Source organism: Eulemur rufifrons, chromosome 17 (assembly GCF_041146395.1).
Source record: "Eulemur rufifrons isolate Redbay chromosome 17, OSU_ERuf_1, whole genome shotgun sequence".
Taxonomy (NCBI): Eukaryota; Metazoa; Chordata; class Mammalia; order Primates; family Lemuridae; genus Eulemur; species Eulemur rufifrons.
In genome coordinates this window covers 78199899-78225336 of record NC_090999.1, presented here as the reverse complement: position 1 = coordinate 78225336, position 25438 = coordinate 78199899, and the positions used below count along the sequence as shown (strand labels likewise).

Here is a 25438-nt window from a genome sequence, read left to right as displayed (position 1 = left end):
GCATCTCATATTCCTTGTAGGGATTAAGACCATAAATCTTGTTTTGTCTCTTTATTATTCCTCTGGTTTCTTTGGCTTGTTTTTAGATTGAATGATGTCCAGAGAACATGATGCAAAGCACATAATTGTGCTTCTCAGATCCTTTATGGAAACTGGCAGAATATAAACTGTTAATGGATAAATAAATAAATGATCAAATGTCTTTAAGCTTTCACAATGATTTCCTTCGGCATAGCTTCTGCTTAATTTAGCACCCTGTTTTCTGACATTCAACAAGTACGTGTTGGCACTAACATGCTTGGTGAAAAGACTTGACAACTGCAGTTTTGTTAAATTTAAGAATGGCAGTTTTCATCTACAAGGATTTGAAAACTAAGAAGTGATGTTTTAACACCCCCAAATCAAAAGTGGGACACATATAAATATCAAGGTGTTCCTGTATGAGGCTAGTAACTCCAATAACTACAGAATTTTAACTAAGTCTGGTTATTTATCTTTATTTTCTTGTTCTAACAGAAACCTGGGCAACTCATAACTGTCTCACATTTTTCATAGTCTTCTCAAGAGGTAACTTGGTTTTGTCCCAATAGGAAATGTACCACAGGACCTGAAAATAAAATACAGGTATTTCTTGCTCCTAATTGCTACATCCAAATCATTTCTCCTCCTTCCTCCCTCCAAAATCCCAGCTTCTTTGAAATATCTGCTGTTGGCAAATGCAACCTGCAACCTCTTCTTGTTGTAGTCAACTTTCTGTCTCCCTGTCCCTAACCCACTCTATACTGAAGATTTTAGCTTATATGTCGCCACATCAACCATTGCTCCTATCACTATTCTTATTAATTTAAACTTTCATGTAGATCATTCACTCAACATCCTTGCTTCTCAGTTACTTTCCCACTCCCTAAATTTCTCCTATGTCTTCTACCACTTCTCAGCAACCAACTCACATGACCATATCTCAGGCCTTATCGTTACCATCAATTGAACCACCTCAAAAATCTTGTCTTCAAACATTACACTCCCTGATTTCTACCTCCTACCTTACAGCTTTTCTTTAGCTTGGATTTCACAATCAATTAGTATAAGCACTGCTCTGCACAGCCCCAACTCCTTGCCCTTCTCTCCCTCTGTTGTACTTGTCCAGCAAAACCCTTAATTTGGTTAAACTCCACTCGTCTCTTACTTACGCTATGTCTGGGCCTGAACTGAAGTGATTGGAAGAAAATGTACAACCACAGTGACTGGTCTCATTTTTAATTTACAACCCCAGCTCTTATGGGGCCTTCAGCAACAGAAGGCAACAGAACATTTTATGCCTTCTCTCCTCCAACTCTAATATTCCTTTCTCCCTTTATTAAGGTCTTGCTTTTAATTCACTGACAAGGCTTAAAAAAATCCAAGAGAGCACCATCTTCTCATCCACCAATCTACTGATCTATAGTTCTCTGTAGTCAATAAATTTTATCCATTTATTCTGCAAATATTTTTGAGCACCCACTATGTACAGATGCTATTCTGGAAATGAGGATACAGTAGTGAACAAAACAGATAGACTTTCTGCCCTAAGAGGTTTATGTTCTAGTGGAGACAGAAAATGAACAAGTAAATAAACAGAAGGCCCAGAGTTGGCAAGTACTATGTGGAAAGAAAAACCAAACCAAACCAAGGTAAGGGAGATAGAGTAATGAAGGGCTTTATTTGAGATGGATTGTCTCTCTGATAGGGTAACATGGGATAAAGCCACTTGGATCTGTGGGAGAAGTGATCCAGGCAGAGAAACAGCACATGCAAAAGCCCTCGACTATGAGTGGGCCTTGGAGCAATTGCATGACAATCAGGAGGCCAGTTTAGCCAGAGCAAAGTGACAGAGAAGGAAAGCAGTAGGTGACGACAGAGGGCCTCTTCATGGCCAGAAGTCAGGTCATGAAGAGCCAAATTGCCTATGGTAAGAACTTTGCATTTTAGCATAAGAGAGATCAGACACAATTGAAAGGTTTTGAGAGAGGAACGGCATGATCTTAGTTGAGTTTTAAAAGGTTACTTTGGCTCTTGTAGAGGTGAGGATGATGGGATTAATAAAAGCAGGGTGATCCAATAAGAGGCTATGGCATTTATCCAGGTGAGAGATGGTGGAAGTTTAGGCCCAGGTTGTAGTGATGAAGGAGGTGAGAAGCGGATGGGAGAACCCTCAGTATTTGAAGATGGACTGGCTATGGGATGTAAGAGAAAGAGAACTGTAAAGCACAACTACAAGTTTTTCATTCTGAGGAATGGGAAGAACAAAATTGGCATCTACTGAGATGAGGGAGACAGGAGAGAAGCAGCTTCAGAAAGATGCTAATCATGCCTTGGCCCTGTCCATTGTGCTGAACTCATCTGCCATTTTCTCCCTCCTTTTATTCCAGCTCACTGATCATCTTTGAGGAAACCAAGACAGTTTTCATTTCTGTGGCCTTCCACTTGAACTTGATAGTCCTTTGTCCCTCATGTTCTTCTCCCAGATCATCCAGTGTGAGTTTGGGCTCAATGGAGAGGGGAATGGAAGGGACAGCTCCACAGAGCAGGTGATGGTTTAGAAGTGGAGGTGGTGACAAACACTGGCCATAGGGAGGGCAGGAAGGAGAAAGAAATTGTAAAAAACAAAACAAACAAACAAACAAAAAAATCAATGCTCTATTTTACCTTTAACACTGACTAGCCTAAAGCCAAACTTATTCTGATCAGTATGGGAAGATAGACTCTAAAAATGCATTTCCATCAAATAAGCTTGGTTTTGAAAAACGTGAAACTGAATATTTTTGATAGTTCTGTTACTAGCCACCTCCTACTCCCTGCAGACCCTAAGACATAGGGTGGGCCAAAAGGTGCAAAACAGAGCTTTCCAATGAGGGAGGGAACCAAGGATTGGAATAGAGCTTAGGCAAGACAAGAATGCCTCTGAGAAGCTAACCCAGAAGGAAGGACACCTGTATATCAGAACCTAAAGCCTCTGTAACACACATAGCTTCAGAACAGGGCAGCATCTCCAAAAGGGATTACCTCTGTGCCTTCATTCTTAGGTTCTAAATACAAGCCTTCCTGCTTACAGATGCCAGAAATTCTTTTCCGAGAGAACATCCTTTTATTTTGCAATGAATGAAACAGGCTTAAAATACTCCTGGGAGAGGAAACAGGCTGAACAAAGTTTATACAAAGGATTTGGCTGAAGCCAGATTCTCCCTAGAAACAGGTTTGGTTTAGCAGAGAGAGGGAGAAGAGGGAAGGAAGCTGGTATGTAATGCAGAAAAGCCTTCATGTCTTTACCCAGCACCTTTTTCTCCTGCATCTTTCATCTCTGTATCTCTCCCTGAGATTAAGAATACATGGGTGTGACCTCCATTTAATATCTCCTGTCTTTAAAAAGATCTCCTCTGTCAGTCTGTCACTGGCCCCCCGCTACCTGCTTCCAAAGCAATTTCTGCTCCCCTTCACAGAAAACCTCTCCAGCATTGCCTCTGCGTTCTTTCTTCACTTCCTCACCTGGGAGTAGAGGAAATAAAATCGATTATTTCATGTCACATTCTGGTCTGACTTTTCTTCTACTTTAAAGGCTACAGCAGTATTGTGATACTTCCTAACTTGTCTCACTGCTTTGATTCTTATCCTTTAAAATCATTCCCTCTGCACGCAGCAGAATGATATCTTTAAAATGTAAATCAGTTCATGTCACTCCCAGTTTAAATGCCTTTGTTGGAGTCCCATTGTGCTTAGAATAAATGTAAACTCTTTGTCATGGACCATGAAACTCAGGAAAGCTTGGCCTCACTCTATTGGACTGATGTCATTTTCCTCCCTCTGTAGGCCATTCAACCCCTACAGACCAAGCTTCAAGGACTTTGCACTTGTTACTCCCTCTTCCAACAGAACTTCTTCTTCCCTCAGTTCACTAAAAGCTACCTAGAGGCCTCTTCTCCCACAGCATTGAAAGTAGCTACACACACACACACACACACACACACACCATGAATCATACCATTCCATTTTATTTATAGCAGTTATCAAAATCTACATTAGCATGTAATTACTAATTCATTATTTGTTTCTTTCATCAGAGCATAAGCTCTATGACAGAAAGGATCTTGCCTATACATATCAGTATCACTGGCATCATTTACCAAAACTTGGTATATAATAATTTGTTAAATGAATGTATGAGGGACTGGAATTGATGGATAAATACATAAGGTTGGTGGCTCAAAGAAAAAAAATCCTGATTTAACATTAAATTTTGGTCCAACGAGATTAGAATTGGTTAGTCTGTTCTCATCCAGCTATTTAAGTCTACATGGCATTTTTTCATGTTACTGACACTGATGGAGTGGAGAATGCCTCTCTCATAGCCAGAGCTAAGTATCCAGACCCTCTAGAGCCTGCCTGAATAGTAGCTTGTGATCTCCAAACTATGCGCCACAAAGGGTGGCTATTTATTTCAGGTTGAGTTCTCCCAAGGTAAATGAGGGACACTCCAAGAAATATAACTTACAGGAGCTCAGATGAACGTACTGACTTTCTAAATCCACTGCAGCAGGTACTGATATTCTTGCCTGCACCTCTCCCCAACCATAGGTGCACAGCTTTTATAGCTGCCAGAAAGGAGTCCTGTTATTTTCCTTCAAACAACATACCTTGCCTTTAATTTGGCTGATCTATGGTTTGTATCAAACACAACCACAGAAATGGTTAAATGAGAATAAAATGATAAAGATTAGAAAATGACAACAGTGAGAATTGGAGTGTACTATCCATTCCCAAAGAAGAAACTGTGATATCCCCAGTAAGCAGAAAAGAATTCTAGGGGTGCAGCTGTCCCTCCAGGGGCACAGAGCCTGGCTGGATCCCTATTCCCCATATTCCCTGAGAAGGTGCCAACACCAGCTTGGTCAGATCCTTGCAAAAACAGAAATTGATATCCTGTGATAAAAAGAGAATTAATGTTAAGCCTCCCAAATTCTCTGTTAAGGTTCATGTTGTCAGAACTAGAAGAAAATAAACACACATTACATATTTCTATAAAAGTATCATAGCCACAGTTTTAAAAATGTGAAATATAAAAAGTAAAAGTGAAGAACATATCCACCCCTGTAACACAACTAATCATTATCCTTTTGGTTTTTTCCTTTCAGCTTTTTAATGCATATTATTTCCTTTCATATTTTCAAATATGAAAATATAATTTTATTATATTTCTCACTAAAAGTATCATAAAATTTTATGGATATCTAATATACATAAGCAGAATATAAAACAGCTTTCTGATGGCCCAATGTCATCAATGCTGAGCCGTAATGTTAGACACATGATTCCTTATAATTTGTTACTAATATAAATTGCTCTTCAGTGAACATCCTTGGCTGTACATTTTTTGAAAATTCAATTTAAATCCTGGCTTGCTCATTTATAGAGCTTTATCAAGTCTCTTAATCTGTATGGAGATTACTATTAATACAATTTTTTCATGTGTAAAATGGGGATAATTGCTACTCTGCAGTATTATTGCAAGGACTGAATGAGAATACGTGTGAAATTTCCTGGTCATATGAGAAGTTCAGTATATGTCAGTGTCTCCCCTAGAATAAGTTTTACAAGCAAGATAAGCATTTTCTAGTCTTTTGTTTCTAATTTTCTCATTCTTGCCAGAGAAGGCACCATAACTGAAGCATACTAAATTTGGAAATATTGGGATTTATGAGAATATTCTACCCCTACTACGGGATTAGTGTCTACTAAACATGAAACACAATTTGATTTCTGTTGTTTTTTTAATTTTCTGAGAGTAGAAGACAACTTCATCAAAATCCTGAACTATATTTTAACATAATCTTCCTGCCTGATGGTAAGCAAAGAAGGAACTGATATTTATTTGCATTTAAATAGATGCCTTCCCTCACCTTGTCTGAAGACTGGGATAAGAGCTGCACTGCCCTATTTAAGCTTCAGGGAGGCTTTAAGAGCACTTCATATGTTTACTAATTACTGTTGCCCACCAGGGTCACACCTGAGTTGACTGTGAATCTGGGTATCAGCCATTTCCCGTATATATTCCCTTTCTAATAGAAATGTAACACACTCCATCCTTTCTTCTTAGTGCCTTTTAGTAATTTTTATATGGTCAAGGTAATACTTTTCAAAACGTTTTTAAAATTATCAAGAAGGCATGAACACAGAACAATTTAGTTTTCACTTTATATTTTTTTCAGTTGAACACAATGATTCAGGTGAACAATTTTCAAACCATCTAGAGTAAGGTAGGGGCAGAACATTGTAGACTCTCAGAGGCCTTGAGATACCCCTTTGATCTTTTTCTTGAATCTTAAACCTAAGTGATTAGCTATTAGTTTTAAAACCAAGCAGTTAATTATATTCAAAAAACACATAGCTTTGTTATCTGTTAAATAATAAAAATAAAAAATACTCCTGGAAGTATTAGCATTTTAAGCTTCATCAATTACATCTTGGGATTGAATCCTTTATTGAGGGTAGATTTCAATAGAAAAACTGGGTTGTTGTTAGAAGAAAGCTTCAGCTCCTTGCCTGTTCTTTCTAGAACAATTAAGACCTTCTTCAAAGACCCCAGTTAATAATGCTCAAGGCTCAAGTTTGCTTTTTTTTTTTTTGTTTTTTGTTTTTTTTTGTTGTTGTTGTTTAAAAAGAATGAGCTGTAGAGGAAAAGGCTTTTAAGTGGTTCTTATGGAATTATTCATTACCAGAAAAACACAGAAACAAATAATGTTGAACAAAAAAGTAACATAATCATGCTCTGGAGGTGAAATGAGAAAGAAAGAGATTCTAGACATCTTAATGATTTAAGGTTTGAGAAAAAAAAAATTCCAATTGTTGAGGTTGCCACACAAAAGTATCTTCTTTCTAGATGTGGAAGTCTGGATTTTCTGAGGAAGCATTTTAATATGAATGAACCCCAGAGCAGCACTTCTCTCGAAGAGACCAGATACCTCCAGAATTCATAAATGAAAGTGTATCAGCTCAGTCCTTCTCAATGTCTTTTCCATATAATGACATGCACATCCTCAAAGCACTCCCATCAGCAAGTCCTTAGTCTCTTCTGGGTTAAGAGGCCACAGTTTAAAAGTTTCATGTAAGAGTAACTGAGTGGATATGGACACATTCCATATTAATGCCCACTTACTTCTGTCTCTGATGCTTTCCAAGATTGTCAGGTTTCAGAGGATATGGTGGCCAAGGGGTCTGTGACCACGTACTGGGCTGGTCTCTGATTTCATGCTGATGGGCTTGTTGGGTCCCTGAATGTCTGTCCAATATTTCTTAGCCCTTCCCACATAGCTGGTAAGCCCATAATCTGTTCCCAGCCATCTGTAGCTGCAGGTGCCCTCACCTAGTCAGGTCTCTAGTGCAGACAGCATCTGGCAATGGCCCTGGTGCGTAGCTGCCTCATCCTCATTATGGAGAACACAATGCATTGGGTTACCTAAACTCTCTTGAACCCAGAAGTCAGGGGGAAGGACAGGGTTAGGGAGACATAGCTCTCAGAGAGAGGGCTGAACTTAGACTCAGTCTTTAGCCTAAAGAAACACTTCTAAACTAAAAGAGACTCAAACTGGAAGATGAGGATATCTTTGACTAGAAATTTTAACTCTTTCTCCTCAGATACCCAGTGGTATCAGGGGGAATTCAGATTTAGGAGAAATTTTAACTGTCATAGACAATAGAGGATACTTTTACAGGTTTTTTGTGTGTGTGTGTGTGGATTTAAGTGTGGTAGGTAAATTTTGACTTGACACTCACACATATTCTCCTTCATAAAAATACATCAAAATTTAAAAGATAAAGATGGTAATCTTGGATCTGCTTTGACTTATCGATAAAAGGTGTCATATAAAGCTTCTAGTGCTTTATTATGTATCTCACCCTTAAACTGATTAGGACACTCATGTGTCCTGATTCCATGGTAGAAAAAAGACAATTCTAGATGATTCTGATCCCAAAATCTCAAAGAAAAATTCTGCTGGCTTGGTAGGTTGTGCGGGGAGAAATATTTTCGATAAAACTATCCGTTTGATACATTCTTTAGATTTCTGGAGTAGAGATAAATAGTAAGCTTAACTGAATTTATCCTGTGATGGAGGCTCGCAGCAAAGAGGACACTGGAACCCGATATACACAGCCCTACCTGTGGACATCGCTCCATCCCATCTACCAGTAAGACAAAGAAGAGGGGACACCAAGTGATGTGTGTTGCTTGTATATCTCACACACTCTGGTTATTCTTTTTTCATTTGTCAGTGGATTTGTACACTGAGACTTATTAAACTAAAATTTTAACAGAATTTGGAAAATAAATATCTTGCTTGCATTCTCTGCGCATAGGGAATATAATCTGCCCTTGTTTCACAGTGTGACTTAGAAACTGCACCCAGCTTCTCTGTGTCTGTGTCAATAAAGGCTTAATCATCCTTTCTCAGCTTATCAAGGAGCAACATCTAGTTTCAGTGCCAGATCTGGACCGAGATCATTCCTGACTTCTTTTTTGCCTTTTTCCCTATCAGAGCCTAGATGGCACATATGGACAAGGCCCAGATTTGGAACTCAAAAGCCCTGGGTTCTATTCTACAGGATACTGTGCACTTTGACCATGTCACTTTTCTAAAACTCCAATAAGTAAATCACTCCCTTGGAGAGCTTTACATTAACATGTGAAAGGGGCTACTACATAGTGTTTACTAATTAAATGTGGGCTCCATTCTTATTAGCATTATGCTCCTTTACTATTAAAACTAGTGAAGTGACATAAGGTAATTTGACAGTGCTTAATTTTTTAAAAAATGTTGAAAACTAATTCAATACTGAAGACTACGTGAATCTCTTCTAATTAGTATCCTCTGCACATAGTTCATTTCTTCTCTTTTAGAAAATTAATGGTTTTGGAGTTCTATGACTTGATAAATTTTTAGCCTTCTTTCTCTCCTTTCTTCTTCTTAAATTGTCTGGATGAATGCACCTTTGACCACCATTCAAATTTTTGTACCATGAAGAAATGTAAAACTACAAATTTATTAACGTATTTTTCCCTGTTAACGCTAGGATTATAGCTTTTCCCCTTCTCACTAAGGTATGAATGCTAAGTCTGCCTTCAGGCTGACAGCCTGCATTCCTTCTGGCTCTCTCAGACCTCCTGGTTGTGAGATGCCGCTTCTTCTGACCTGAGCTTCTCTCAACTTTCCCACTGCAGCAGCCCTACTCCTTTGGTTACAAGCCATTTCCCACTCAGCTTTCTGAGAAGTTTCTAGTCTCCTGCTTGTACTAGGATAAGATAACACAAGCTCTCCCTCTGAGATTTCCTGTCTTTGGCTGGTAATACATATCCTTTCTGCTCCATAGATCTCATTCAAAGGGTGAAGATCACTTTAGTTCCAACAACCCAATGCTTATAAAGTCCTAGGGGGTTAAATGCAACAATTTGAGTGGCTGGCACAACGAAGAAGTGTGTTCCCCTTCTGGGCAACAGCACACAGGCCTGTTGGTTCTCTCTCTGGCATTAGCCTGCCACTGTATTATAGTGTTATTTTAAAAAGGCAACAAAATACCTGTAAAAGATCAATATAATGAGAAGATGGAAAGTATACAGAATTGTGACAAATTTCAGCAACGTTTCTGTCAAAAAAGAAAAGAAATCAAACTGTAACAATGAACTCTCTAAAAGAATATTCAGACTTTGAAATGGGTCGTTGAATGGGAAAGCTTACAAATCAGGCCCAGATTTTAACATTCCATCCTGCCGCCTTTTCTCTCTTGTAGACATATACTTGTCACCAACTGAATAGAAATATCCCTGTTCCTATTCCAGGAAACCTGCTTTAATAGTCCCTATGAAAATCAATAGGTTCCAACTGACAGAATGCTTGAAGAAGTTTCACTTCACTTGACACGGCTTGTTATCTGCAAGCTACTTTCCTTAATGTGTTCTGAGACCTCAACGGGGCTCAAAAAGTCTATTTGAGCTGGTGATTTATTATTCTCCTCTCCATCATTGACCAAGGTGACTTTGTCTGCACTTCCAGAACACACTGGCAAGTGATTAAAAGTGCCTAATAGCAGTGTTTAATAAATGCGTATCTTTAACCCAGATTGAACCATTTATCTCTCTTACATACATCATAGCAATCAGAAAATGCACGGCTCATGGTCAGTTTTCTATGTTCCCAAGGGTTAAGTAGAAAGAGACAGAGCAGGGAGTCTCTGTCACCTATCCTCTGAGTCTGCCTGGTTGAGGGTTTAGTGACAAAGTGTAGAGGCTCTTCCTAGAGAGCTTGGTGGTTTCTACTCACTAAGGAAAGGGTAGATAGGTTTCTTCTTCTTCTTGGCTCAAAGGAGTCTCATTTATTTCATAAATTTCAAATTTTTTTTTATCTTTTCCAAATTTATTGAGGTATAAATGACAAATAAAAATTATTTATATTTAAGGTGTACAGTGTGAAGTTTGGATATACAGATACACTTCAAAATGATTACCACTCTCAAGCTAATTAACATATCCATCACCTCACTAATTACCTTTTTTTGTGGTGAGAATATTTAAAATTTACTATTTTAGCAAATTTTAAGTATAGCATTCAATGCTATTATGAACTATAGTCCCCACACTGTACATTAGATCTGTAGAAATTATTCACCCAACATGAAAGTTTGTATCCTTTGAACTACATCCCTCTATTTCCCCCCCCCCCCCCCCCCCCCCGGTAATCACCCTTCTACTCTCTATTTCAATGACTTCAACTTTTTAGGTTTCACATATAAATGATATCATGCAGTATTTGACTTTCTGTCTGGCATTTTTCGCTTAGCATAGTGTCTTCAGATTCATCCATATTGCTATGTATAGTATGATTTCCTTCCTTCTTGAGGCTGAATAATATTCCATTATATAAACCACATTTTCTGTATCCATTCATCTATCAACAGACAATGGTTGTTTTCATATCTTGGCTATTGTGAATAATGCTGTAAAGACAAGAGAGTGCAGATACTTCTTCAGCATACTGACTTCATTGCCTTTGGATTTCAACCCAGAAGTGGGATTGCTGGATATAATGGTAGTTCTATTTTTAGTATTTAAGGAAACTCCATACTGTTTTTCATAATGGCTGTACCAATTTGCATCCCCAGCAACAGTTTATATAGGTTCCCTTTTCTTCACAGCCTTGACAACACTTGTTATCTTTTAACTTTTTGATAATGGCCTTCCTAAAAGGTCTGATGCATTTCCCTGATGATCAGTGATGTTGAGCATTCATATACTTCTTGGCCATTTGTGTGTCATCTTTGGAAAAATGTTTGTGCAGGTCCTTTAGCCAGTTTTATTTTTATTTTTTATGGAACACTTTTGAAAGAACAATCAATATATAAAACATGACTTCTCAACCTTTCAAAAATATATAAGCCCATAATAAAGAAAAAAAAACCATAGATATTTGTTGTCAAAGATAAAATTTAAATTTTCAAGAGAAAATTAGAATTTTGGAGAGTTTATATTAGCCACTGTGAGGCTGACAGCTTCTCAATACTTAAAGCTTTTTTTAAAGAAATTCAAATATTAAGGGGGTACAAATGGTTTTGTTACATAGATAGCTTTTATGATGTCTAAGTCAGGGCTATCAGTGTACCCATCAACATAATAGTGTTCATTGTAACTGATAGGTAGGTTTTTAACCCTCCCCTCCCTCTGCCTCTCCCCTCTTGATTTCCCATGACTTTTACATCTCTTTATGCTCATGTGTACCCACTGACTAGTTCCAAATTATTAGACAGTGCATGTGGTGTTTGTTTTTCTATCCCTGAGATACTTCATTTAGAATATGGGTCTCCAGTTCCACCCAAAAGACATGAATTTATTCCTTTTTATGGCTGAGTAGTATTCCATGGTATATATTTACCACATTTTATTAATCCACTCATAAACTGATGGGCACAAAGGTTGAGTCCACATTTTTGTGATTATGAATTGCACTGCAATAAATAAAATGACTTCTCTTCTTTTTGGTAGATACCCAGTAGTGGGATGCTGGGTCAAATGGTCAGTCCATATTTATTTCTGTGCAGAATCTCCATAATGTTTTCCATAGAAGTTGTACTAATTTGCAGTCCCACCAACAGAGTATAAGCATACCTTTTTCTCTGCATCCATGCCAGCATCTATTGTTTTTCTGACGTTTTAGTAGCAGCCATTCTGACAGGGATAAGGTGATATCTCATTGTGGTTTTAATTTGCATTTTCCTGATAAGTAGTGATGTTGAGCATTTTTTCATATGTTTGTTGGCCATTTGTCTATTTTTCTTTGAAAGACTTCAGTTCATGCATTTTGTTCATGCTTTTTAATGTGGCAGGAGTTTGGTTTTTTTTTTTTTGTTTGTTTGTTTGGTGATTTGAGTTCTTTGTAGATTCTGAATATGAGTCCTTTATTGGATGTATAGTTTGAGAATATTTTCTCCTATTCTGGAGGTTGTCTATTTACTCTGTTGATAATTTTCCTTGCCATGCAGAAGATTTTAGTTTAATCAAGTCCCATTTATTTATTTTAGTCACTGCTATAATTGCCTTTGTGGTCTTAGACATAAATTCTTTGCCTAGGCCAATGTCTAGAAGTGTTTTTCCTACAGTTTCTTCTAGAATTTTTATGGTTTCATGCTTTACATTTAACTCTTTTATTCATCTTGAATTAATTTTTGTATATTGCGAGAGATAGGGGTCCTGTTTCAGTATTCTGCATGTGGCTATCCAGTTTTCCTAGCACCGTTTATTGAATAGAGCTTCCATTCCCCAGTATATGTTGTAGTCTGCTTTGTCAAAGATCAGTTGGCTGTAGGTAGATGGTTTTATGTCTGGGTTCTCTGTTTTGTTCCATTGGTCTATGACTCTACTTTTATATCAATACCATGTGGATTTGGTTACTATGGCCTTGTAGTATAATTTGAAGTCTGGTAATGTGATGCCTCCAGATGTGTTCTTTTTGTTTAGGATTGCATTGGATATTAAGGCCTTTTTTTGGTTCCAAATGAAGCATAGAATTATTTTTTCTAGATCTGTGAAATATGCCATCGGTATTTTGATGGGGATTGAATTAAACCTGTAAATCACTTTGGGTAGTATGGACATTTTAACAATGTTGAGTCTACCGATCCATGAGCACGGTATGTTTTTCCATTTGTTTGCATTATTTGCAATTTCTTTCATCAGTGTTTCATAGTTCTCATTGTAGAGGTGTTTTATCTCCTTGGTTAAGTTTATTTGTAAGTATTTAATTTTCTTTGTAGCTATTGTGAATGGTATTGAGTCTTTGATTTGACTCTCAGTATAACTAGTATTAGTATATATTAATGTTACTGATTTGTATACATTAATTTTGTAACCTGAGAATTTGCTGAATTTATCTACCAATTCTAGGAGTCTTTTGGTGGAGTCTTCGGGATTTTCTAAATACAAGATCATATCATAAGTGAAAAATGATAGTTTGACCTCTTCTTTCTAAATAAAGGGATTTGGATATCCTTTATTTATTTCACTGGCCTGATTGTTCTGACTAGGACTTCCAGTACTATGCAGAATAGAAGTGTGACAGTGGGCACACTTGTCTTGCCTAGTTCTTCAGGGGAATGCTTTCAACTTTTCCCCATTCAGTATGATGTTCTCTGTGGGTTTGTCGTATATGGCTTTTATAATTTTGAGATATGTTCCTTGTATGCCTAGTTGTTCAAGGTTTTTTTTAAATCATGAATGGGTACTGGATTTTGTCTAATGATTTTTCTGCACCTATTGAGATGATCATATGATCTTTGTTATTCCTTCTGCTTATGTGGTGAATCACACGTATTGATTTACATATGTTGAACCATTCCTGCATCCTGGGATGAATCCCACTTGGGTCATGGTGAATTATTTTTTTGATGTGCTGTTGAATTTGGTTTGCTGATATTTTGTTGAGGATTTATGCACTTATATTCACAAGGGATATTTTTCTGTAGTTTTCTTTCTTTGTTGTGTCCTTTCCTGGCTTTGGTATCAAGGTGATATTGGCTTCATAGAATAAGTTAGGGAAGATTCTCTCTTTCTAGGTGTTATTAGACAATTTCTGTGGGATGGTTTCCAGTTCTCGTTTGTAGGTCTGGTAGAATTTGGCTGTGAATCCATCTGGTCGAGGGCTTTTTATTTTTTTTAAATTGGGAGACTTTTTTATAACTGTTGCAATCTCACTGCTCATTATTGGTCTGCTTAGGATTTCTATTTTTTCCTGATTAAGTCTTAGGACATTGTATGGTTTCAGGAATTTGTCCATACCCTCTACATTTTCTAGTTTATGTGTGTAGAGATTTTCACAGTATTCATAAATGATATTTTATATTTCTGTAGTATTAGTTGTAATGTATCCTTTTTCATTTCTGATTGAGTGTATGTGGGTCCTTTCTCTTCTATTTCTGGTTAATCTAGCAAGTGGTCTCTCAATTTTGTTTACCTTTTCAAAGAAACAACTTTTTGGTTTGTTGATCCTTTGTATTGTTTTATTTATTATTATTCTTCTTATTATGGTTTCCATTTCATTTAGTTCTGCTGTGAGTATTGTTATTTATTTTCTTCTGCTGGCTTTGGGTTTGTTTTGCTCCCCTTCTCCAGTTTCTTGAGATGTGATGTTAGTTTATTAATTTGTGATCTTTCTGTCTTTCTGATGTACACATGTAAGGCTATGAATTTTTCTCTTAGGACTACTTTTGCCAAATCCCATAGATTTTGATAGCTTGTGTCCCCTTTGTCATTTAGTTTGAAGAATCTTTTAATTTCCATCATAATTTCATCATTGACCCAATGATCATTCAGCAGCAGGTTGTTTAATTTCCATGACTAAACTAAAGAAGGCATTATTCAGTTTTTAAGCAAAATCTAAAGGAAACATAGAAGAACCACAATTTGCTAGGCTGTAAAATAGGCTATTTTGCATTTCTAGTCTTTCCAAAAGATTCTCAATATTAAGAAATTGCCTCAGGGTAAAGATGAAATCAAAGGTGTAACTGTAAGGTGCTTTGTTAAGCCTTCAGAAATATTTAAGGTTGTGCTGTGTAGACACTCTCAGCTAGAACAGGATTTTTTAAGGACATTGTGCCATAGCAGCATGACATGTGTAAAGTACAGAGAGGTTTGTCTGAAAAAGAATTATGTTCTTTGTGGGCATGGAGTGAATCTCAATATGATTCAGAAGAAATTCACAAAGTTTTTAAAAGAGTGATATCAATGAAAACTTGGACTAAAAGGGACTGAGGTAGTTTCAAAAGAAGAGAGATCCCTTTCTATGGGCAGGAAGTAGACTAAGAAAGCTACACAGCTGAAAACAAGGGCTTTTTCTTGTGGAGAAGGAAGGTTGTACCATAGGGTAGAGTCAAAAGCACAGAAAAATGGAGCCAAGAGCCACAGAGATAATGGTCTAGGAAGCCACTCCTAGGGATTAGAGCTGGGCCCTAATAAAATAACATTCCTAATCCCAGAGGAGGGGAGCCTGGCAACATGTGCTAGTTTTTTATGTTGATGGAATGAAAGACCACATAGAGAATGAGGCCTAGCCATCCAGCTATCCATCCACAGCTGAGTCAACCTGCTGTACATATTTTCATGAACTAAGTTGTGACCAGTAGAAAAGTCACCCAAACAACCTGTTGGATTAGGAGCAATAATTCCTTGTCCTTTTAATCCACTAAATGGTGAATGATTTGTTACACATTAGATAATGCATGCATTACCCATCAGTCCAGAAAACCTGAAAAAGAAAAAATAGACTTAATATCCTGAAAACAACAACAAAAAATTCCATTGGGATGGGGACTGGAACTCTGTAATGAATGGATATTGATAAAAGTTACTGAGGGAAACAAATAAGTTTTTATTTGTTCTAAATACACATACAACAATCTCAGATAACTTTATATTTGCCTTCCTTAAGGTAGGATTATTTATCTTGCTTAAAGCATAATTAGAAAGTATGATTTGCTAAGGTTTCTCTCAGTTGTATAACTCTATGGGCAATCATAAAATGTTAATATAATCTAAATCAATTGTTCTGGACATTTATTTGTAGATCACTGTTGGGCTGGCTACACAGGAATCATTCAAAAGTAGATTTTGTTATTTAATCTTGTGGATACTCATTTATAAAATGGTGATAACATCTACCTCATGGAGTATGAAATATTATCTGCATGAGTATCATTTTAAAATCATAAAATGATTTAAAATTCCAGGTTGCCAGTTCCTCATAAAGAGATATTAATGTATCTATGCATGCACATGCACCTGTGTGTGGAAAGATGGGCGGATGGGGCAGCTAATGTTTCTCAATTGACTAACGTCCATCACTTTGCAAATTAATACAGCACATGTGGATTTCAAAAATAGTTCTCTACATAAATGTAGTGTATTTTTCCTAAAATAATCTTCTGGGAAAGTTGATAAAAGATATAAAAATTATAAAGAAAAAGAAGGCTAGAATGGAGAAGAGAGTGTACATTTGGTGAATCCTAATATATGCAGACAGTACAATGGTATGTAAATGTATTTATTCATGTATAATTTCAGGTAATCCGCAGTTTACCCAGTGGTATAAATGGTAGTACCCCTATTTTAAAACTGGGGAACCTGAAAATCTCCTCTAATGGAGATGTCCTGGAGATTCATCTAGCAAGAATTGGGGAGGCAGCCTGTGTACAGTTTGTAATTTAATCTAGAACAATCCTTCAAATTAACCTGCAACATCATAGTTATTATCTTATGCTAACTCATAAGAATGTAAGAAAAAAATGAATGGAAGTTAAAAACTAACTCAGAGAATGATTATTAGCAAATCACAGTATGTGATTCTTCCATTTACTAAGATGAGGAGAAAAGGCCAAACTAATACTTATGGAAAATTTTATAAAATTTTGAGTCACTTTTTAGGTGAATGTTCTTTAAATTACTCAAGAAATCCTTTCCAGAAATCTATAGATAACTTTATACTATAATAACTAAAATATAACAAAAATTATATTTGGAACTGCTTCTGTATTGTGGATCTAGGCACACTGCTCCAAAGGTAAGAATCAGAAAGAGCCATAAGGTGGAGAGTGTTCTAAATCGAGGTATGCCAGGGATCCAAGATTTGCCTAAGTAGGTCATATGATCAGAAATCTTTATTGTGTGCCACATTAAATTTTATTGATACAATAGTAAAGTATGTACCTATTTTTAGCAGTAACTTTGAAAGCACCCCCAAAACAACATAATTCATTTTATTCATACAGAAATGCACAATAATAGTCTGTTGTTAATCACTGCTCAGTTTTAACTCCAGCTAATGAGAACATTAGAATTGCATAGAATGAATTGGTACTATTATAAAATATCTGTGCAGCCTTATTCTAATTAATAATAAATGTTCCCCCTTTATTACCTGTACCTTATTACATTTATTCCTGTATACTGGAAAATATCTTACATAAATTATTGTATTTTAATCCTTACTAAAACACTGTGAGCTAGATGTTCTTAAGCCCTTTTACAGATAAGAAACTGAGATTGAGAGACATTCTGTAACTTGTAAAGTCAGACAATTAATAAGTGGAAGAAGTGATCCTAAACTCAATCTGGCTGGCTCTGGATCCTGTGATATTACCCACTACCACACAGCCATTCTTAGGAGAGGCAGAATACCTATAAATTTCTTAAATCTCAATCAGTTCTTCTTGAAAATGAGTCAAATTTATAGGCTGAAGTGTGATCATTTAGATACACCCTGAGGCGTGTGCTCCTAAGGAAGAAAGGTAAAGTATAATTCATGTGAATCACACCTGAAATAGTGACTCCATTAGCACCATGTGTCATTATTCAAAAGTTGGAATTCCATTTAACTCAGCAAAATTCAGTCCAGGTTGAAGTTTCCACGTGCTTAATCTGTTCAAATTTTGGCACTTTCTTGAATCTGTTTTTTTTTTTTTCCCCTTTCATACAGTTTTAAGTTCAGCATGTAACATCAATAAAAAGGTTACATCTTGTAAATCCCTGGTTGTCCCACTAGCCATGTTTGTCAGAATCCTTTAATGCTCCAAAGTAGCTTAGTAAAATCTTTCTCTTCTGCATCAATGTCCTCTAAACATCACATAAAATGGAGCGATGAAGGGCTCAGGCATGAAGGAAAAAGGTTAGCCTTGTTTCCTTCACCCTGGACTCATGATTTACAAAGTTCATAGGAAAAGTTCCTCTGATAGCTGTAAGCCAATTAGTTAATATGTACAAGATAATGAGGTATTTACTGAAAACAAAAATTGCACTTAGGCCACCCCTACCCAAGAGGAGAGGACGAATGCCACACCTAGTGATTTGATGGCTTCCTTAGTACAAGGATCACTAATGGCTAAGTGGAAAAAAAAATCAAAGAGATAAACAGCAAAAAAAAGCACTTCAATACATTTTCCTCTCTTGTTTACTGACTTGTTACTGTCAAATCTTTTCCCCATTAATGCCACAATGAGAAAAATGATGTTGTTAGCGGAAATGTCCAGGGTTTTTTTTGTATAATAAAAAGTTGGTTCAATTATCACTTTCTGGCACTTCAAAACATCTATAATAGAGAGTCACTGATGTTTATCATAACATTAAGAGACTTCAAGATCTTGAAATGCTTTCTGAATAGCCAGAGGAAATGTTCAATTATGTTGAACACGATCTCAATGTTGAATTATGATTTTCCCCAAACTTTTCATGATGAGAATGTTCATATATCTGAAAGGTTGAAATACCAGCATGGACACTAATATGCTGTCCTGCATTCTATAATGGTGGATTTATGCTATATTGCTTTTCCTCTCTCTCCCCATATGTGCACACACATACACACAAACTTTTTGTTGTTTTTTAGCCATTTGAAAGTAAATTGCAGCCATTATGACCCTGGTTGATATGTATTTTAATGTATTCTAATTCTTTGAAATATAGTTGTCTACATATAAAGTACATGGTGCTATATCCTTATTTAAAATATAGATTAACTTAAAAATATTTTTCTTATTATAATTACATGTTAATTTCCCACACGGACAATTTACTAACCAAAATACCCAGTTGTCTAAACATGACAATTTACTTTATGTTCATTATCAGTATTGCCTTTGTCCTATACCTGGCCATCAATGGAACACGAATTGCCCCATGGGAGCCAGTGCTTTAGTCTTCATTCCCATGGATAAGTCAGAGCGTTAGTCTATCACCCAGACATTTGAGTGCGCGATGGATTCTCAATGATGATCACGCTTTCTTATGGGGAAACAAGTCCCTTATTGCTAGTGTAAACTAAATCCTACCTAAAATATTAAGCTACAAGAAAGGAACTTAAAATTGCCACAATATGAAATTTGGGTAAACTCCCACCAAAAAGTGTTTAAGCAGACTCAGAGAAAGAGGATTAATGTTATCAAAAAACTAACTGTAAAAGACAATAGGAAACCTTTCTTGGATTTAAAAATGTTTATATATTAATTTGATCACCTATAAATTTAAATGGAATGAATTTCCTTAGTTTAGTAACTTTCTTAAATATAATACGTTGTACTCATATTCAGATAAAATATTGCATGAAATATTTTGAAATTCACCTTAGAGGTTTTCTTAAGGGGACCCTAATGTTAGGGTCAAATTACATCCCTTCTCAAAAGAGATACTGTCCAAACTCCCAGTACCTCAGAATGTGACTTTATTTGGAAACTGTGTTGTTGCAGATGCAATTAGTTAAGATGAGGTCATACTGGAGTAGGGCGGGCCTCTAAGCCAACAAGACTGGTGTCATACGAAGAGAGAAATTTGCACACACAGAAGATGAGGTGAAGACCCACAAAGAGAAAATGGCCATGTGACACAGGAGGCAGAGATTAGAGTGATGATCTCGAAATCACGGAACTCCAAGGATCCCTGGCTGCCAGCAGAAGTGAGGAAAGAGGCGTGGAGCAGATTCTCCCTCAGAGCTCTCTGAAGGAGCTAACGCTACCAGCACTTCCATTTTGGATTTCTGGCCTCCAGAACTGTGAGAGAATAAATTTTTGTTGATTTAAGCCCCGCCGTTTGTGGCAGTTTGTTAGGCCAGCCTTAGGAAACTAAGATAGATAGATAGGTAGACAGATAAAGTTTCAGGCCTCCTAGACTTAGGTCTGTCTAGTCATAAAATGAAGAGCTGAGGAACTGTCCAGCGAAGTAATACAGTGACCCCAAACTTGTTAGTTGAATCACATAAAATTGCCATTTTTATAGGTCAAAATGGTTAACAAAGGCAATTTTATGTGTTTCAATCTAACAGATGATTTCATAAATAACCCAAGCTTCTTGAAACCCCCTTTTGCCCTCAGGAGCAGACCCTTGGCTGAATCATCTAAGAAAATATTTTTCTGCATCACTTTCCCTCTGTAAATAGATTCTTAGGCTTCATTCATTTCATGCGGACAAGGACGTTTCCGTCTCCGTGACCTATATAGAATCAAGCACCAGGGGCAGCTGCTCTGTGCGGTTTCCCTGCTCCTGCTCGCATTTACACATCTCCGCCTGTGGTTCATCCTGGCAGACAATGCTGAGGATTGCATCCACTTCCCATTCAAAGCCGAGGTTTCTCCAGGGCAGTCTCTCTCATTCCGTTTGGCACAGCAGTAACTGTGTTTGACAACATCTGCCTTACAGTGCCGCTCTGCCGCTCCAGCTGACACGCGCTTCCCATCCGCATCCTCTTCCCGCCTGTCTTCCCAGGGAGACGTTTTCGCAGCAGAGGTGGGGAAGAGGAGACAGGGAGGGCGAACCAGAGCTGTGCCTTCCCAATGAGGATGAGTCATGAGCCCACCACATGTCTTCACCTACCTCTTATTCCAACTCATCCAAAGACTTTTGACAGAAACCAATAGTCTCTAAACCAGCCTTTTGTCCTTTGGGATTTTTGAGCATTCACAAGTAATTTCTAAATGTTTATTTTCTAGACTTTCATATATCTAGTCCCTCTCAAAGTTTCCTCAACTATGAACAAAAAAATAACCACTCACATATTTTGCTGACTTATTTTTATCCATAAGAAAAGATATAATTAAGTCCTAAAACATTTTGTGTGACTGTTGTGAAAGTGTGCCAATTTATTTTCATAAAAAAGTAGATGTTTAATAGGAAATCCTATTTCATAAAATTTTGCATAATCCTTAGTTCAGATAAATTTTATGATTATAAGAAACTGGTTTAAGGGAAAATTACAAACCTTATCAATCAAAAGTTTCCTCTACATTCTCAAATAACGTAAGTCATTGCCTACACCAAACAGGAAATTCAGAATATAGAGTTCATCAGTGGTAATTGCCATTTAAATTATTACCTATTTCCATTAAACTGTCTTTGTTATTTTGCTATCACTTTAAATTCTAACACATTGCTTCAAAATGTCATTCTAGTTCTACTCAGCTGAAAACCCAGTGCCATTATGCTCTTCTTCATTATGTGAGATTCTAAAATTTCCCTGGGCCAGATAATGCATAAACAGCTAGTGATATTAAGCTGCCTTTAGGGGAAAAAAAATCCCTTGGCCTCAAAATGGTATCATTTGACTTCAAAATTGATGATTCTTCTCAGCATATTTTATAACTGGGTTTTTAAAAATGTATACGTATTTTACACATTTGCTCACATAAAACTTGAAAAAGGAAGAATGTGCTATAAAAGAGTATCTTGTCTTTTTGTGGTTTTATGAACAGAAACTACCTAAGGACAGAAGGTGCAAGTAGGGCATTTAAATGACAGAATACTCTCCGGGGCACAGACTGTGTTACACAGGTGATGGCAATTATACTTCCAACTCCTACCTGCTGCATTTCTTACTCATTAGAGATGAACCTAAACCACTTTAGCCTCCTCAACTTACCTATGGGTTAGGCGGCAAAAGAAGCAACTCCAAAACAAAATCCTTCCTTTTTGTCCAAGTACAAACTTCTAGATGAGCAGGTTCAGTCCCAGAAACATTAGCATTTGTCCAGTTGTACTTTACTGAAGCAAACCTAATCTTTGAAAATCTAGGCATTAGAAGCTGATGACTCCTTTCACAAATATATTTGTGTTTCATTTCAACCTCTTTTAAATATCAAGCTTTTCTAGCATATCAGAATGTGATTTTAATATTTAAATATGAAATTATATATATATATATATATATATATGTATCTCCAAGAACATCACTGATATACAAAGCAAGGTGTCCTCGCCAACTCTGTTATTCCTGTCCACACTTCTCCTCCCCACAACCACAGGCAGTCTGAGATCCAGTTGCTTTCAAAGAGCCTCACAGTTTCCATCAGACAACAACCTATTTGGGTTACACTCTCACCATCAAGAGTCAAAGGAGTCAGCTGCCCATAGCGGCTCTCTGGCCCCTGTGTCCTTTGAGTCAGGTTCCTGACTTGTCCAGGTCACAGGCCCCTTAAAGATGCTATTATATAATGAAATAAACTTACTGTTTTCTTTAACACTTTGAGAGCATAAGGCTTCTGGGTCCTCTTCTGTTTGCATCTGTACACAATGGATGTAGCACCCCTTGAGGGGGAAAAAGACAAAAAGAAAATGTTATGCTTTGGACATGAATCAAAGGGGAAGGCTTGAAAATAAGTGTCTCTCGCAGTAACCCTCATAACCGATGACTGCGTATCAGTTCTACTATAGCACCGGCCCTAGCTGTCAAGAGTACTTTTTTCTCACAACTGAATATAATTTTCTCAGGAAATTCTAGGTTTTCTAGCCTGCTCTTTTCATCCTGCCCCATCTCCATACAAGTAACAACCTAGGGCTGTTATATTCAGTAGGCTCTGGAATAAAGCTGGTCCTCAGGTCAACATAGTTTGTGGAGAAAATCCATCCAATTTCAGAACCCCAGAGCTATCCTAATGGTACATATCTAGAGTAAAATAAACCATATGGCTTCGGAGAGAGTGTTTAAGTTCAACACTCTGTTATGAGGGTCAGAACAGTCTGCACTTCCATTACTTAGCATGAGAACTCTTTTTTTTAAACCTGTAGCTCCTCTTTTTTTAAACCTGTAAAGGAAAATGGTAAGAACAGACTCAGTAACTATCTTCAGATATCTGCAAGGTTACTAAAAAGAGAGCATTAAAAAGCACAAGGCCAGGCGTGGTGGCGCACATCTGAAATCCTAGCATTTTGGGAGTCCAAGGCGGGAGGATTGCTTGATATTGGGAGTCTGAGACTGGCCTGAGCAAGAGCAAGACACCATCTCTACAAAAAATAGAAAAATTAGCTGGGCATGGTGGTGCACACCTGTGGTCCCAGTTACTTGGGAGGCTGAGGCAGGAGGATCCCCTCAGCCCAGGAATTTGAGGTTGCAGTCAGCTAGGCTGACACCACTGCACTGTAGCCAGGCTGACAGAGTGAGACTCTGTCTCCAGAAAAAAAAAGCAAGAAAATGTGGTCCAAATGCTTCTACTCCACACATGACACAAGAGAGCAAGACAAAGAGACAGAGATAAAAAGAGGCTTATAGAACAAACAGGCTTAAGTTCCAACTTCAGAAGAGAACTTCTAGAAGCACTTTAAAATAAGATCAGTTTGAAGTAAACCTGTCAGATTTTGAAGATTAGCCCAAAGGACTTCTTGTGATGCATTCAGTCCTATACTTCTAAAATTCTCAGTGAGCACACAGAATTATGAAAATCATATCCAGCTATCTAAGCACAACAAATTTTTAGCAGTACCGAGAGAAGTTAGAGACTGGTGTATTATAAATGTTAATAGTGAAGAAAAATTTTACCACATTTTTTAAAACCTTGGTGAGATACAACATATACACAAAGATATGGAATAAAGGTAAATATCAAGTTCATGTTCCTTATTTTTAATTTTCTTAAGAGATAACTAAAGCAAAAATATTAACAGTGCATTGTGTTTGTAGCGTGTGTAAAAGTAAAACGTATGACAGCAATAGCATGAAGGACGGAAGGAAGACATTGGGAAACTACTGCTAAGTCCGTATATGACACGTTGGGTAGCAGTAGATCAACCAGACATGGATTCCCACTCTCACCATTTCTATTTAACATAGTACCAGAAGCGCTAGCCAGAGCAATAAGGCAAGAGAAAGAGATAAAAGGCATCCAAATCTAAAGGGAAAAATTGAATTTCCCTGTTTTCAGGAATGATATGCATATAGAGAATCTTAAAGACTTCGCCAAAAAACTGTTAGAACTAATAAACGAATTCAGTAAAGTTGCAGGATACAAAATCAACATGCAAAAATTGAATGGGTTTCTATATATTGGAAATAAACTATCCATAAAAAAAACAAGAAAACAATCCCATTTATAATATCAAAAAAAATACCTAGGAATAAATTTAAACAAAGAAGTGAAAGATCTGTACACTGAAAACTATAAAACATTTATGAAAGAGATTGCAGAAGACACAAATAACTAGAAGGGTATCCTGTGTTCATGGACTGAAAGAATTAATATTGTTAAACTATCCGTAGTACCCAAAGTGAACCGCAGATTCAGTGCAACCCCTATCAAAATTTCAATGACGGTTTTCTCAGAGACAGAGAAAACAATCCTAAGATTCCTGTGAAATAACAAAAGATCCCAAACAGCCAAAGCAATCTTGAGCAAAAAGAATAAAGTTGGAGGCATCATACTATCTGATTGCAAAATCTACTATAGTAATCAAAACAGCATGGTACTGGCATGGAAACAGACACAAAGAGCAATGGAACAGAATAAAGAGCCCTGAAATAAGTCCATAAATTTATGTCAACTGATTTTTGACAAAGATGCCAAGAACATGCAATGGGGAAAAGACAGTCACTTTAATAAATGGTGTTGGGAAAACTGGATATCCATGTGCAGAAGAATGAAGTTAGACCCTTATCTCACACCATATACAAAGATCAACTCAAAATGGATTGAAGACTTAAGTAGAAAGCCTGAAACTGTATAACTACTAGAAGAAAATATAGGAGAAAAGCTTTATAACATTGGTCTGAGCAATAATTTTTTGAATATGACCTTAAAAGCACAGGCAACAAAAACAAAAATAGACAATTGGGGTTACATCAAACAAAAAGCTTCTGCACAGTCAAGGAAACAATCAACACAGTGAAGAGACAACCTCCAGAACAGAAGAAAATATTTCCAAACTATACATCTGACAAGGGGTAAATACCCAAAATATGTAATGAACTCAACTCAATAGCAAGAAAACGAATAACCCAATTAAAAAATGGGCAAAGGGCCTGAATAGCCATTTCTCAAAAGACAATGTACAAATGGCCAACAGGTGTATGAAAAAGTGTTCAACATTACTAATCATCAGAAAAATGCAAATTAAAACAATGATGAG

General features: G+C 36.9%; 1 protein-coding gene across 1 annotated transcript in view; it reads right to left on the bottom strand.

Moving 5' to 3' along the window:
• The window catches only part of CAMK4 (calcium/calmodulin dependent protein kinase IV), a 218090-nt gene that overhangs the window by 94176 nt on the left and 98476 nt on the right, over nt 1-25438 (bottom strand). Inside the window, exon 2 of the mRNA XM_069492626.1 lies at nt 22549-22627. Coding sequence (XP_069348727.1) covers nt 22549-22627 — 79 coding nt within the window. The remainder of the gene's footprint in view (nt 1-22548; nt 22628-25438) is intronic.